The sequence below is a fragment of the Pteropus alecto genome, unplaced genomic scaffold (assembly GCF_000325575.1).
Source record: "Pteropus alecto unplaced genomic scaffold, ASM32557v1 scaffold65, whole genome shotgun sequence".
Taxonomy (NCBI): domain Eukaryota; kingdom Metazoa; phylum Chordata; class Mammalia; order Chiroptera; family Pteropodidae; genus Pteropus; species Pteropus alecto.
Window position 1 is genome coordinate 9,449,021 of NW_006439191.1, and position 16,972 is coordinate 9,465,992.

A 16,972-nucleotide genomic window follows, 5' to 3' on the forward strand; every position below is an offset into this window, starting at 1 on the left:
TAAAAAATAAAAGCTAAAAGAACATTTCTTTTTGCTCAACTAGAAATCTGCCCCCTAAATTATGGCAATAAAAATACTACTTTATGTTTGAATAGTACTTTATAATTCACCAAACGCTTTTATATAAATTAGATCTCGATTTGTATAGTTAGTCAGCTCTGAGTCCTGTTTGAATTTATTATTATAAAATAGAAAAGATTTAGAGAAAGGCAAATAAACAACTCAAAAAAATCCTGAGGACAGAAGTTAAAGCATTTGGGAAATATCTGGCTTGAAGGAAAGTAGGCTGAGTGTTTCAATTGTGACTATAAAGGATAATTAAAAAGCAAGGATTGAAAGCGGGTTTTCACCTTCACAGCAGGCACACTAGAGGGAACAAGCTCATATGAAATTCAAATGAGATATTTAGAACATCCTAAAATCAATTTGCTAGCAGACCAGGAACCTAAAAATAAATATGTTAAACTTATATATAAAGATGTAACAAAGATCCATAATAATTATAATTCGATGGGCTAACAGAAACTGTAAAAAGAGTATCAAGTGGCCACATGATCCTGGACTATTAGGAATAATCAGGAAGATTCTGTACAGCATTTGCAGAGAAAAATGTTGGCGAAAGTTTATGTAACCCTGAGGTAGGAGACGGCATCAGCCGAAGCAATGAACGCAGAGAAGGCGACGTTAAAATGAACCTCTCGGCACTGAAGCAAAATACCTTAAAATACATTAGCAAAGATTCTGGGCGAGAAAGAGGGTGGATGATAATACAGTGAAATAATTGAAAGAATTTCATGAGAGGAAGTTGCGAGAACGGCAAGGATACATATTCCTGAATGTAAGGATTCTAAAAATCAGTCAAAATGCAAAGTGTCTGTGCAATTTCAGAAGTTGGGCAACATAAAGAGAATAAGAAAAAGACAATGAAAAAATGAGGAATTTTATAACAGGAAAAATAGAGTCGACGGCATTTTCAAAAGATGTATGAATTCTACACAGATTTGGGCTTAATGGTAAGAACATGCTTTTATTATGAAGAAAACATACTATAAAAGCTCTGACGTTGACTAAGCTTTAAAATAGACAACCATCTGGGTTGGATGGTGTAGCGAGGGCTATATTTGGAGAAGTGGAAAATAAAAAATATTCTCTGGTTCATTTTAGTAATGTCACTCTTGATTAAAATCTGCTACCATTACATTTTGATCAAGTTCTCCTTGCATTTTCACGAATTTTTACTTGATATATTTTGCTGCCAACCTTTCTGGGACACATAGGTGTCCCTTAGACATTGTGCTCTTCATCCTAGACGATGCGTCTTACTGGCCTGCTAAGGCTTTTGTTTTGCTTTGTTCTTCATCAGAATCTCCGCTTTGCTCATGCCTAGGTGCTCTTTTCAAACTCCCTATCCTAATGGCTGTCTAGATGCTGACAATCTGCCTCGCCTCGCCTCAACCCCTTTCCTGAATTCCAGGCTCCGATAGATCAATGGCTACACAGCACACCTCATCTCGTGTTGCTCAAAGGCATCTCGACTCCTGCGGACTCTCTTCCCCTCTTTATGTGCCTTTCCAGATTTCCTCATCCTTGGGCATGGCACCATCATTCAGTCAGTTTCCCAAAATGCAGCCCTCAAAGTCATCCTTCCATTTTTATCTCGCACCTTATATCCAATTCGTCATCAACGGTGCCACTTCATTTTTTAAAAAAAGTTTTATGGCAGTAAGAACACAACACGAGAGCCACACTCTTAACACATAACGTACAGTCGATGACGTGAACTTACAGTCATGGCATTGATTAGTGAAAAAGGCACATGACGAACCCAGAGTTTTAAGGTTCTAACTTAGCGATTTTTACCATCATACCAAAGAGCAAGCGCACCTTCAAGCTTACTGAAGAGAGCAATTCTGTCATTATTCTGGTGTGACAACAGCCATCATCCAGGGGGGAACCGAAGTCCATAATAAGTGACAGCAACTATGACAACTGTGTTTAAGATCAGCTTGAGTGAAATGCACAGGATAATGAAAAAGTTTAAGCATGGACTAGACCACGATGCAGAATCGTTCTTAGGGATCGTAGAGCTCTTCGTTTTTACCAGAGATTTGTCACACATCATCATGAGAAAGCCAGCAGGTGACCCAACTCCATCTACCACGTGTCCTGACTTAGATAAGACTGCACTCGCTCACTGCCTCAGAGTGCAGGTGAGAGAGCACCCAGGTGAGTCACGGCCTTGAAGTGTACCCTTCGCAGCAGTGATGGACCCGGGCTCTGAACGGTGATGAGAACTAGAATTAGAAGGTGGGGCTCTGGGCACATGGAAGGCAAACGGGGCTGTTTAAGACCCAGCTCTCAGGGCAGCTAGACAGGTGCATTGTGAGACTTACAGCTTATCTCAGCCCCAACTTGCAACTGAGTCAAACCAACCCTATTGCACTGTCATATATATTTTTGGTTAGTATATGGCTGCTTCACTAAAAAGGCAATATTAAAAACCAGAAAAGTAATCTAGGCATTGAAAAATTATACTAGATAAGCACACATTTCAAGTATTTAAAGAATTTAAATGAATTAAATATAGTATTTTTAAAGCTTCAATGGTAGCTTAACTTTTTTTTTTTTTTTAAGAAAAATAGTTTGTTTTTGAAACGTTCGTGAAGAATGTTGGATTTAAGAGTCTGCCATGAGGTATACTTCTTTACAAAACATTCGGAAGTGTTATCTTTGACACAAATGCAGTGTTATGTAATTCTAAAACAAAATCTGAACATTTAATTAAGATTTTAAAATACAGACTTATGTTACCCGCTTTAAAACGACTAAAAATCAATTGATTTGCTGACTTAAATAGATCCTCTATATAATAACAAAGGCACCTTAATTACTAATCACTGACTGCCGTGCTTTAAAAAATTTGCCTCTTTATAAAATGTTAACTACGCATTTAGTTATACAAGCTTTTCAAGCTTTGGAAAGGCTTATAAGGAAAACATTAATTTGAATGAAAGGAAATATCAAGACTGTAAACTTTTTCACCACCTGGTAAATGTCAATTTATACAACAAAATGTTTTCAGAGAAAAAGAAGTCACGTGGCAGAAATAAATAACCTTAAGCATCCATGCACTCCCCACGAGCCCCATTGTTATATACAGTTGCTTGAAAAATTTAATTAGCAAGAGCGTCCTGTGCTGTGAGCATCTAGTGCTTTAACTTCGGGCTTGTAATTCAGACGCTAGCATTCAAACCAGCCCACACCTTGTACTTTGGTACTTATTAAATGGATACCAATTAAATTGCTCCAAATAATCATTTTTCATTTCCTGTAGAGTATCTGCCTAAAGCCTGATATTTCCCATGGAATTTAAAATAATGTGAGATGTTGGGATTTTACATTTTCTAGGAAGAAATGGTATTTTTGTGGTAACGATAAATTTAGTATTTTTATTGTCGAAAGTAGGTTCTTAATCGACGGGCGTTCATTTTAGGTCTATGCAAAAAAAAAAAAGTGAATCATGCCATAAACTATTCATCTGAAGTCAACATGCACTGCAATTTTGTAATTCATGAAAAGTGACCATAGCTCACCCTAAGCCGTGATGTACAAACATGCATTTTCTTTATTTCAAAATAACAGATGTATTTAGTTTTGCTAAAATTAACAAAAAGACTAAATAACAGTTAGAAACGTGCTGAATTTGAGGTCCTAATTATTCACACAAAAGAGGAGGTGATAAAATATTCTACAGTTAATCAAAAACATCTTTAAAAATCAATAGATTGTCATCTTAGTATCTTAGTAAACTATAATTCTCCTCGAAATGTTAATTATGGACCTTAGATAACTAAGGTTTATCTTTTTGTTTGACCTTTCTGTGCCTCAGTTTCTCGTCTGTAAAATGATAATAATACCTGCCATAGAATGTTATTGTGCAGAATTAAGCAATTTAATACACACAAAGCAATAGAAATTTGTCTGGCAAAGAAGGTAGACATTAAATAAGCGTTAGCTATCGTTTTTATTATTAGGACACTTACAGATCTCTTTGGGAGCTGAGCATTCATGTCTAATGCTATAAACTGATTCATTTCTTACCTTAACTCTTTCACCAAATTTTTCCTTTCCTTAATTTTATTTCTGAGTTGGCTAGATTTTGTTCTTTTTTTTTTTTTTCAATGAGACCTCACGTATCATAGTTCTCCAGGTATTCATTTTTTTGAGATTATCAGCTAATTGCTTTTCAACATGGATGACCATCTTGACTGGTATAAAACTAATGTCACAGAGCCTTTCCCTCTGAACTCTTCTGGTAGACACCATTTGAAGCCATTGGTCCTGTGGTTGGTGCGTTGTGAGCTGTGGCTTTCTCGCTCCTTCACCCTAGCTTCTAACAGGACACCTCCCCTGGCTGGGTGTCTACACCAGAGAAAATAAAAATGTCCTGGTCTCGATAATCCTTCAGCTCCACTTCTGATAAAACGCAGCATGAAAATGGTTTCCCAGGGCCAACGTGTTTGACCGTATATACCGCTGCTTCTCAGAACCTAAATTTTTTTCTTTATCCTTTTTTTTTCTTATTTCTGTAGTACATCCCTAAAAATATGTAGGTAACATACTTCTAATTTCTCATATGTCTGAAAATAACATTACTGTCACGATTGAATGATGGTTTAAATTCTATCAAATTTCAGCTTCTAAATCAATTTTCCTTGACAATTTGTGAACAGTATTTTAGAAACTATCAGCTCTGGTGAGAATATAGATATTGGACTGACTCTTATTCATGTGGGTAATGACTTTATTTCTTCCTGAAGTTTTAGCATAGCTCTCAGTAGATCAGTGGACAATTAAGAATGATCTACTCGGCTGTTCCTTTTTGTAAATTCCTTGAGTATTTGTGCCTTCATCTACAAAATGAGGATAATAATAGAATTGACTTTATAAGCTGTTGAAGATTACATTAGTTAATACATGTATGGTGCTCAGAAAAGTGCCCAATAGTAACCACTTGAAATGTTAGCCATTGTTCTCACTATTGGCACATTTGAAAATAATCATACACTGTTGCCATATTTCAAAAACAACTCGTCTGATACAGAATTTAGTCTAACACCATGTTGCCTAGATTTTTATATTAATAACAGTTACATTATTATTATTTATACGTTAAATGATCATATTTCCTTTTCTCCCAAATTAAATTTACCTCATGTGGCTAATTAACCAGCTAACACCTGACTGCTCACTTATGCAAAATTCCATGGGGACAAACAGTTTTCCGTTTTTGTTTTTTTTTTTTTAGTAGAATATAAACCTGGGACTGTTAGTTCCAGATCTTCCAACACATGTACTTTCTATCATCCATTTATAATATAAACCAAACAAAACCGCGTCAAACAGGACAGTGACAACACCATTAGACCGTGTTCTAACGCTTTCTCCCAACTACCGTACCTACTTCCTCGCTGTCCCCTTCCCAAGTAGCTCTTTGCCTTACAGCTGAATCAGTTAATAGAGTTCAAGATTCTAAACATCCAGCCTTCAAATAAGTATTAATCAACGATGCACAAGAAAATTCCAAATACTTTTGAATTAAGCGTGCTAATTATGTTTAACTAGATCACATTTTTAAAGAAAAAATGTATTTATTTTCTCCTGAAATAAGGCTGAGGAGGCGAACTGACTGTTTTACGTTGGACTAAAACAAAATATCCATTAACCTAATTTAGCTCTTTATAACACTGAGAAATAATATGAAAATATGTAATCATAGCTATTTAAGTAAAAAATAAAGTTTGACACGAAGTAGGTGCAAAGTAAGTCTACGAATGTAAAATTAGAAAACCAAACACATTATTAATTAGAGTACTTATTATTAGTTAGACTATGTTAATAATTTGGCTAAAGCCATGCACTCCATTCCCGGATGTGCCAGTTTACTGGGCTTTGTTACAGGGACACAGGCGGAATGACAAGTCCCAGCTGCCTCGGAAGCGCGCATTGTTGACAGTGAAGGGGCACAGCAGACGTGTGGGAAGATCAGGCCAGTGCCGTCACAATGACACGAAAAACAATTCTGAGCACGTCGCCTACAGGGAGTGGGTCAGCTGCTTGATCTGTATTTCAGTTTGCCACTGAGCACGTGTCTCTTGCAGACAGGTGCTTAATGATGGTTCTTTGTAATGTTAATAGTGACGAAGAGAGGACACGTTCTAAAACTAGATGGCAGCTTTACCAAGCAGGTAACTTTAAGATGGTGAGATCCACGAACAACACAGCTAATGCATCAAATGTGCGTTCCTGAACGTTTCGGGGCTTAAATTATAACCCACATATTAAAAGTTCTTATTCTGAAAAGCACCGATAGTCTTGCTCTGTAACGTAGCAGCAACTAATTATGATTTTTCTCACCACAATGTAAAATATACACGTAGAGATAGATATTTACATACGTAGAGATATCTACATCTATATGTATATGTACATTTTACATCGTGTGAGATTTTACACAAATACATGTATATAAATATAAACAAAATATACCTATAGATGTGTATCTGAGACATCCTTTTATAGGTGAGGTAGAAAAAGGGAATGGTAATTTCTGACGTTATGTATGACTCAATATTCAGAGAGTAAGCCAAAAATCTTTATTCATAGGAGGAATACTCGTAAATGGTCTAGAAAGTAGTTTTTGCTTTCATATTAAAAAAGCAGTCACTCCCCTGTCTGCCACCTAAAATCATCCCCCTACTTGCCAGTCATGTTATTCGAAGGTTAAATAAAGAAGTTGCCCTAACCACAGCGAGATTGAGGCCATGGGCACGTTGCAATGCTCTGTTCATAAAATTAAAAGTGTTTAATGTATCGAGAGAGAGAGAGAGACAGACAAACACACAGAGACACACACTACTATTCAGCGAGTCTAACTAGAGGAAACAAATATGAAAAATAAGTAGGAAGTGCAGAAAACCCGAATGCATCGCAGTGGAGGAAGATGTTTTCTCCTATTGGCAGTTGCTATTCAATGTGTTTTGAGGCACACTGCTTCAGTTTTATAGTATTATTAATAAGTCACCATGCTGAGATATTTTAGAGCGAATTCGTTTTTGTAGGGTCACACGATGATTTAGTTATCTTATATACAAAGAGGACATGTAAAGTAGAAAAGATTTAAATTCTGGAGTGTTCGCGACATATGCCATCACTTCTGCTAGACATTTTTAAAACATACCTAATTTAATTCTCGCTAATAAAAAACACAAATCTCATAGGGTGATTAACGATGTGGAAAATATGGTTAGATAAATTAAGTAAGTTGCCCAAGGTCTCCCAACTAGTATAGCCCTAGTCTTTGAAACAAACGATATATATTTGGACCTTAATGACTTACCAATGCTAGAGACTGATTATCGTCCCACAGTATGGAGTTTTTCCTCTTTTCCATGATAGCACACTACGTAGCTGGGTTGATCGTTCCTGAGCCAGGCCACAGTTTTACAGGCTCCCTTAAAGCTACATGTGGATATATGACCGAATTCTGGCCCAGATTATGCATGCAACTTCTGGGTTGTGCCTTATCTGCCTCCTGAAGGCTGGAGTTAGTATGTCATGGCAACACTAGAGCAGCCATCTTGAACCATGAGATGGAAATCATGTTTGAGAATGGCGAAAACAGGAGGCAAGGAAACAGTCTCCAATAACAGTCAGCTGATATCACAGCCTTGGACAAACTGCCTAGACAATTCTATTAGTTTAAGTTGCTAGATCTTTACGTATACTTGTATTTTATAGAGTGTGTAGTGAAACTCTGTTAAAGCAGCCTGTATGATATAACTAATTCACCGTTGTTTATATTTTTCTCTTAGATAACTACACTTATGATGGTAAATTCAAATGAGACTTATTCTTCCTTACTATGATGATTTATGAAGACGTTTTACTTGTCATGCTAGATGGGATGCACAGAAATTAAACTTGAGTTTCTCTATTCTAGATATTATAATTTAAAACGTATTAATGTAAATGTATTAATGTACATGTAATTAAAAACAATAACATTTTATGTAGCTAAACATACCTATATCATAATTACACATTGACGTGCATAGTCACATACTGGAGACAGCTGTAACACTAGATAATATCCGTTAAAACTACCACTCAGTTGTCTAAAATTCAAACATATATATACAACAACAAAAACAGCTATAGTTGCATATAAAACAAACAGGGAAACATGAATAAATTACATAATGGCAATTTTATATAGATCATGAAAACCCTTTATCTACCACCGTTGCATTCCTTGACATAAGAAAGTGGGCAAATGTGCCTAGTCACTGCCATAGGAAATAAAAACCACTGAAGATACAGGCACAGAGGCAGAGAGGAAGGGCAAATGGCCCAGGAGGACTGATTCATTGTGATGAGCATGCTTCCGGAACAGAAGTGCGGAAGTAAGTGTTGTCATGTAAAAATAATTTGTCCTTATTTGAGCATTAATATTGCAGTTACCTCTTTTCTAAATCTATTTTAAGACTTCCCATTATATTTAGAAATCATTCATTTTAGTTTTTGTAAATTTCCAGCAATTGAAATATTGGCACGTGCATAAGAATATAAAAATTTTAAGTACTTTTTCTTAGGTAAAATGAGAAAAACTAAATTATTCAAATGAGGTCATCTTAAAATTAAGAATTTTTAGTAACTTCAGAAGTCATTACTGTTAGCCTTTCATTATGCAGTTAGATATTTACTAGGTGAACAATAAAGCAACTTGTGAAAGGTTAAAAAAATTTTAGAAGATGGCATTATGACAATTTTAGAAGAATATTTTATATATAAAGGCATTAAATATCCTAAAATGTTTATTTTTTAATACAAAAGTATGCAAGAAAACATTTTGAAGCCGTCCGATAGTGATTAACTGCATCTGCTGATGCAAACTGATTGTCATACCGAGTTTTCTAAATCTATCCAGTAATGTGCCGTGTCGTGGTGTTTTGGTCAGTGACACAACACATATATGACAATGGCCCCAAAAGGTTATAATGGGGCTGAAAAATGTTTGTTAGTGACATCTTAGCAGTGACATCACAGAGCAAGGAATGACTGACACGTGTGCGCAGTGTCGCAGGTGAAAATGAACCTCCCATGGGGCCAGTCACATAAAAGTGGAGAACGGACAGTTTCCGCGGTTGGTTCTTTGTCACGTTGATAGTGACGAGGTTTATGCAGGTGCACCCTGTGATGTTCCCACGATGGCCAAATCACCTAGCTGTGCGTTTCTCGGCACGTTTCCTTGTCATCGGGTTCCACTCAGTGACCGTATTTCCGGACATATACCTACGGCTAGCGTAGCTCTCGTTCTGTTACGACAGCGTACAAGTGCATCCTTCTTAGTACTTCATAGTTAGCTTTTTATTTGTCCCCATAGGTCAAATCCAGCTCAGAGCACAATTACACATACGATCTGAGACTCCTGCAAAACGCATGTATTATCCTACCTCGTTTGCTAATTTTCACGTTTTTTTTTCTCTAGTTAAGGGTCTGCATGAATCCATACGAACAGTGCATCGGTTCACATAGGTCTACTTTTTAATTGTCAATGTCGAAAGTAGAAAGAACTGTTTCCTCTAACAGAGCAAAGTGATATGTCTTGCCTTACACCCTCAGAAGCTGTTGCCCCTGCTTTACACCTGGTTGCACACTAGGCCACCCTAGAGAGAAGGCACAGGTGGAGACAGTGACGGGCACTGACAGTTCTTCTCAACAGTGTTTCTGCTTTGAAAACTGTAGGAAGGTAAGGGCGCCTCTCTGTCAGCAGTTTGAAGGAAAATATTCTTTTTTGACAGCGGGCTTACAGGACACTTTCTTGTGATTGGGTTGTTTACAGCGTTTGGGGACACGCCATAGTCGCAGTGAATATCAACGCCAAATGACACCTGTGCTTTTACGTTTTTTTCTAAGACTGAAGGAAGCATTTTATTTTTATTTCTGTAGGTGATCCGTTACATTTTATAGTGAACGATTGATCGATTTTCATCGAACTATTAAAATGGTTTATAATATAGTTTTTTGACACACCACAGTTAAATGAAACATAATAAAAATGCCGATATGCATAATCTTACCAGGTGAAGATAAGGCATAGTAATGTAGATATTAAAATCAAAACTTGATTAAACATTGCAGACTGTGTACGCTGAATGGCTCTATGTAGATCATTCTAAAATAATACAGAAAAAAATATTTTAAGTTTTGATAAATTTTAAATATTCATGAGTTTCATTACATTAATTACTATGCATTACATTTCATACTCAATACATATATTTTAAATAGATATAGCATATTTCCAGTTTTGCCTAGTTCAAAGTATATCTTATTGCAGCATTCATATTACAAAGATAATACCATGGTAAGACCACCAAAGCACCAAATTTCAGTTTACTCGCTTTACAAACATCTATAGAGGCTGACTCCCCAGAACGCCTTCTGTGGAAGCACCATCTCTTATGGAAAATTCTAATTTTAAAAGATCAGAAAATAATATATTCAACTCAGGGAAAAGTAATAGCTGGGTCAAACTACTATCAAATCTCATTCTCTGAATCTGGAAAAATAAATTATGCCAGACAATTTATCATAAAAAAATTGAATAGCCAGTGAACAATTTTTTGAAGTTCTGGTTCATTAATATTAAAAGAAATTTGAATTCAAGATAGATAGACTTTTTTTTGCAATCGAAAGATAAAAAATAATATTACCCAGTGTAATTTAAGATGCAAAAAATGTGTACTCACATATGATACTGCTCATGCAATTTATTATAAATTTCTAGAAGGTTATATGGTAATATAGGTCACAAGTAACAAGTATGTTATGTTTCATGTGTTTTTCATTCATTTAATAAGTACTTACTCAATAACAATTGCTAAAAATTAACCACATAAAAATCATTAGAGATGGAAATCTATGTTTATATGTTCACTTTTATTACAAAATTATATTTATTATATGAAATAATAAATGTTCATTATTAAAATAACTAAATTATGCAGTACAAAAATACTTAAATAAATTGATCAAAACTATGTAATAGATTTCGATACATCCATTAAAAATGATCTGTAGTAGGATGTTTAATGACATAAGAACTTGTCTACTACATACTAGTATATGACGAAAAATTCAAATTATAAAATTGAACATACGATATAATTTAATGTATGATATGTGTGCATGTTTTTTCATAGAAAATATTAGAAGAATATAAATTATTATTAGTATTCTGTGTGGTAGGCTTATAGATTTTCATAACTTTCTCATTTTTGGTTCACCTCAAATTTTTTTATGATAAACATTCAGTAGTCTTAAAATCAGTATAGAATGAGTTCAGGTCACTGATATAAAATACCAATGAGCCATCATTTTATCTTCTTCCACCACATTATCTAACCAGAACCGTTACGAAAACAAAAAATTAAGTTGATTAGAATTTTACCTCAACCCTTACTTTCTTTTGACAGATGTGTTAATGAACAGAAAAATTAATAAACATTAATCAGTAAGAGGAGAAGTAAAATACAGAAATATAATGAAAATGAATCCTAAATTAATATTGCAAAGCCCTGCTTTGCTTCTCAGTGATCGACTAATGATTTCTCTCTGGGTTAGGTAATTTTTTCCAACGAATAATAAACACAATTGAGCAAAGAGGTTTATTTTTTTTTCTGGTGCATTTTTTTTCATTAGCACTTTAGGCAATCTATAGTTAGTGAAATAAGTTTTTATTTTTGTTTTTGAACAGTTAAGACAACCCACCGTTCTTTCCAGCCCCTCCATGGGCTACCGCCTCCCACCCTTTGGCCACATGAGACTCCAGTGGTCCCTTAATGTGAATGTTTAGAAACATTTATCCAGTGATGAACTCTCAAATGTTATCCAAATAGACCTCGTGGCCAAAACTTTTCTCATAATTTCTGTTTAAAAGCCATTTAAAAGGAAAACAGTTCTGTCTCTACAAATTTAATTTCAGTGTGGTAAAATTAATAATATTGAGCCTTTACTATGTTTATGCATGTATTTATACACACATTATATATGTACATGTAACTTCATTTAATTCTTATAACAAGCCTGTTATGTTGATACTTTTATTCTCTTCAAGATGAAGAAATTAGCAAAGAAGTTAAATCATGTGGCTATCCCATTAAAGTGCTTGGCAGGTAGTGGACTCAGATGAACATATGTAGAATGAATGACTAAAGAGCAAGCCAAGGGGCCCATTATACATCAGTCTTAGAGCTCACCGGTAAGGATTGAAGCCTATTATCAACATATTTTGTTCGTAGTTATAAATCAGTCCTTCCAAACAGGGTCAGCCTTGAGCAAAATGCAACTGCGACACACTCCGAGTCTACATCTCTTACTTCTTGACTCCTTTTGTCTCTCCTGCATCCCACTTACAACCCAAACCCAACCAACTCTAAAAAGATGACCTTAAATGAGGAGCTTCCAGCTACAAAACAGGGCCTTCCAAGACCCCATAGACTTTTAACGGAATGCGAGACTACCAGCAGTTAAGTTTGCCACCGTGACCTGAATCGTTAAAACCACAGATCCCATTGTACAGCAGCAGACTGCCTGCAAAGGTTATTTGTCTTCAGATGATTGACTCATTCATTGGACCAGTCCAAAGAGCAGTGAGCTTCGGTTCGATGATATTTAGAAAATCTCGACCGTTTTTGCTTCCCAGCTCATAGGGCCTCGCAAAGGCAGTGACTTGGCCATATGGACATTTTATAACTTTTCTTTCTGATTAGGATACAAGCAAATTGGTCACTTAAGGTCTATTAGCTTATGCGTGTACACAACAAATCACTTTAATTATTTGACAGTTTTACCAAAAGTTTCATTTTTACAAACATTTAAATACAACTGTTTACTAAGGAACTAAATTCATTTGAAAGAAGTTTAAAAATGAAACATTTAGATATTTCATTATAACTTAATAAATTCCTATAGTATGAGTTTATGTTTTATGGGAGAAAACAGAATGAAAAAGAGAGACCACAAGCCATTTTCTCTCTAGTTAATGGAAACACCGAAAGAAAGACTGAAAAGTTGAAAGATATTTTTGTGCTTTTATACTTACAATCATATTCTCCAAGGCATGTTTGGCAAGCCAACAGTTTAGAAAGACTGGGACAAACAGATTCCGTAAGGATGGCCAGAATATCTGAAAAACAAGTCAAAACTAAACTTTTATCTCAAAGCAAGAAATCATATCCAGCAGATTTAAAAAAATGTAAAACAGAAAAATAAGTTATTAGACACTATAATGATCTAAAGCATGTGACAGATCCTTTAAACTCATATTATTAATAAAATGCAAGGAATAGATGATCTAAGTCTTAGGGAAATATTCTTTGGGAAATTATTGTAGAAGCAGAAAAAAAAACAATAAGCTCCCACTAGTTGTCAGATATAACTATGCTAATTCTATCATTAAATCGTTTTTGTGTGACAGTTTATAATAGACGTTGCCTCTTTCTTCCTTACAACTAAAGGGGAAAAGTGGGAATAATAAGAGAAGACTTTGCTTTTTATAACATCACCACTTACTCTCCTGGGATTCAAACATTTTAAGTGACACGGGGGAACCATGTTTAATTGGAATGATCGTCAGTCGTTTAATCTAAATCCAGTTGCTCCTCTAGGTAAATCACTCAGCATAATTGGCAGAAGCGAGCAGCAGCTTCAGATAGCTACTTTTTTTTTCATAATTTTCCAAATAAAACTCAAGGTGTTAGCATCGTTCCCACAAACACTATTATAACTATCAAATACAGGTTAAAACCTAATTTTGCTGGGGAACATGAGATCGAACAGCATCTTCTTGGAGTTGGCACTCCACAGGACGTTGACGAAGAAGCAAATTGCTGGTTGGCTGTTCACAATCTACTAATTAAAGAGAGAATTGGACGTAATAAATCCTGCAGTTAAACTAGAGATAAATATATTCTCGATGTGAGAAACTTTTATTAATACTTGGTGGTACCTGTTTTTTAATTCCACAATATACATAAGAAATGGAGCAATTTCTAGTCTGTTCAGACAATATTGACACTTGTTGAAATGGCATTTCATTTTGCTATGGCACTAAATCTCATTAGTCTTCATTTAATTTCACAATCCAGTTATCCGAGTGATTTGACTGTTTGTTTTTAATGTCACGATTCTAACCAAAGCCTAAATTCATTTATCTGAACTAATATGCGATGTACTAGTGTTTAGATGTAAAGACTTTACTCAAGTCTAGTGACAAAATTATATTTTTTAAAGATTCTCTCAGGACTTACCGAGATAATGAAGGGAACCGCGTTGATTATTTCCAAGATGAAGGGTATTCGTAAAATCTGTTCCCAGATGTTTCCCTTCCAGGAAAGAATGAATAAAAATAAAAGTCAGTTATACCAAATCCCATCAAAGAGGGGAAGACAGCACTCAGAATTTCTCCAGCAATAAGGATGCTTGTATTAACAGGATACTGAATCATTATCTAAAGATGTAGGGATGACTTTTAGGGATTATTTTTCTAAATGTGAGAATGCTTTTTTCGATTTTGTAGTGAGTTTAAGAATTAAACAAATGTTACGGTAATCCTCGAATATTACATATGACACGTTTTGTCGTGTAATATCTCATGGAATAAAAGTTACCAGTAAAAAGAAAACACATGAGCAAAACCTACAGAATCAATGAAAAAGTGACCCCATGGTAACGTGTTTACTATAATAGCTATATTCACAAACTAAATATTACGTAGTTCCTACACACACCATTTGTTAACAGTGTCCATTGGTATTAACGCTGTTTTTACATTAAGAAAACATCAAGGAAGCATTTTTTTCCATCGACTAGATTTTAACCTCTCAACCCACATAACACAACAGTATTAACCTGGACTGGCTAGGTAATCCCCAGGGCCCAGTGCAGAATGAAAATGCACAGGACTAAGAGATCTGTTAGGGCCTCTTGTTGACAAATCGTTAACCATTTCGAGAAGGCGACATCAGAACATCACCCCCAGCACGGGCCCCTCACTGTGTCATCCTGCATCCCTGTGCAAACTACTGAGCATAATCAGTCTTTTCTTGTCACCCCAGGATCCGACCCCTCTCTGTGAACCCCACAGGCCTTTATTTGCACCTCACTGAATAACAGTACCTGTTATTCTGCCATCTATTATTTTCCATATAATTTTTTTCCCTGTCTATCCCCATTTCTAGATTATAAACTCACTAAAAAGCAAACAAACAATGCACAGTTTGGAGTTCTCCATCAAAAAGAGGCTCAATAAATACTTGTTAAATTGTGTTGGCCAAACAGAGCTTTGCCAAAAATTAAGAGAATTCATTCGAATGATTCCTAATAGACACGTTTTTGCTCCCTTGATGTTTTTTATACAGATCAGGAAAAGAGGTTGAGAACAATAAAAAAACCAGATCATTCTATTTGTGTGGCTCATCTGAGCATGCATATAATGGATAAATTAACCCATAGGAATTAGCGAAGTATTTTGAAGCCATCAAGGAAAGCATTACTGTATTACTGCAGTTTTTTATCACGTACTAGAGAGGTCCAACATAATTAAAGTGGTTTAAGAAGAGCTAGCTTTATCCCCAGAGTATGAATAATAATAAATAGAGGAATGCTGGGTAAATGCTAGTAATGTGTTCTATCAGCAGAAAACTTCTAATGAAAATAGCTTACCTTATAACTGAGATAACCAAGTAGTATTGTTTCAAATAGACTTATCAAGGCCACTAAAACCTAAAATATAAATTACACCTTAATGAGAAAATGCAATGAACTTAATACATATTCATAATTATAATACCATATAGTATGTATAATATATATTATCATATTCGTGACTTATAAAAGTTAAATTTATAAACATATGCATATATGCATGTAGATCTATATATTTGTGATACACGCCTATATGACATAGGGAGGTGATATATGGCACTTTATCGTGTAGCTGCAGGTGGCAGGCTGCAGACCGTCTCTGGCACCACAGCTTAGCCTTTGGGATTTCTGTGCCTCCTTGATCAATCTTTTCTTATTGATCACAAATGGAAACGTGAGATTGGAACGCTGGACTGGCTAGAGTTTGCACGACGCGGAAAGAATAGGTTTATTGTGTGTGGGTTTCCCTAATACACGCAGTCGCACGCAGCTGCCACACCACAAACGACACCCTCTGCTAGCTATACCACCACCGTGTCCAGTGCACCCACCAAACACAGCAGCGCCCTTCAGAAAGAAAAGAACACAAGCTTCGAGTTCAATGATACGGCCCACGCCATCGCCCACCTCCACGTCAACCGGAATGAAACAGCACCATTTGTGAACACTCGACAAAAAACAGTCCGTGTCGCCACTTAGGGACACTTTCAGATTTTATTTGAACTTCAGAACCAGTTCCCCTTCTGCCCTTTTCCCAGACAGGATTCCATCTTTCTCTCTCTCCTCTATCGAATATACAATTCCCACTGCCGAACTACCAAAAAGCTATGATTGCAACAGAAAAAGTAACTAGAAAAGAGACCCAAATGTTTCTGTGTTAAATAAATACTCTAAGCACTCTAGGATATATGAATGGAATTGAAATAAGCAAGCAAATGCCTCTGATAACAAATGTATCTGTTTTTAGACCTTTGAGCTGTAAGAGAAGCTGCATGAGAAAGGCGGGTAGCTTGGAGTTTTACATTTCGACTCTTGTTGGAATGAAAACTTTGATTTAAGTGAATTTTAAAACACAAAGACAATAAGGAAAACGTAAATGCATGGTAATATAAGTTAAATACGTTTAGAAGTGCATACACTAGCCAAGCTTGATCGTGATATAAAATTCATAGTCGTAGATTTTTGTCACAAATTCTCAAAA

General features: G+C 35.6%; 1 protein-coding gene across 1 annotated transcript in view; it reads right to left on the minus strand.

Moving 5' to 3' along the window:
* The window catches only part of LOC102888097 (potassium channel subfamily T member 2-like), a 145,909-nt gene that overhangs the window by 114,192 nt on the left and 14,745 nt on the right, over positions 1-16,972 (minus strand). The window contains 4 exon segments of the mRNA XM_025049843.1: positions 10,143-10,237; positions 13,169-13,252; positions 14,376-14,450; positions 15,790-15,849. Coding sequence (XP_024905611.1) covers positions 10,143-10,237; positions 13,169-13,252; positions 14,376-14,450; positions 15,790-15,849 — 314 coding nt within the window.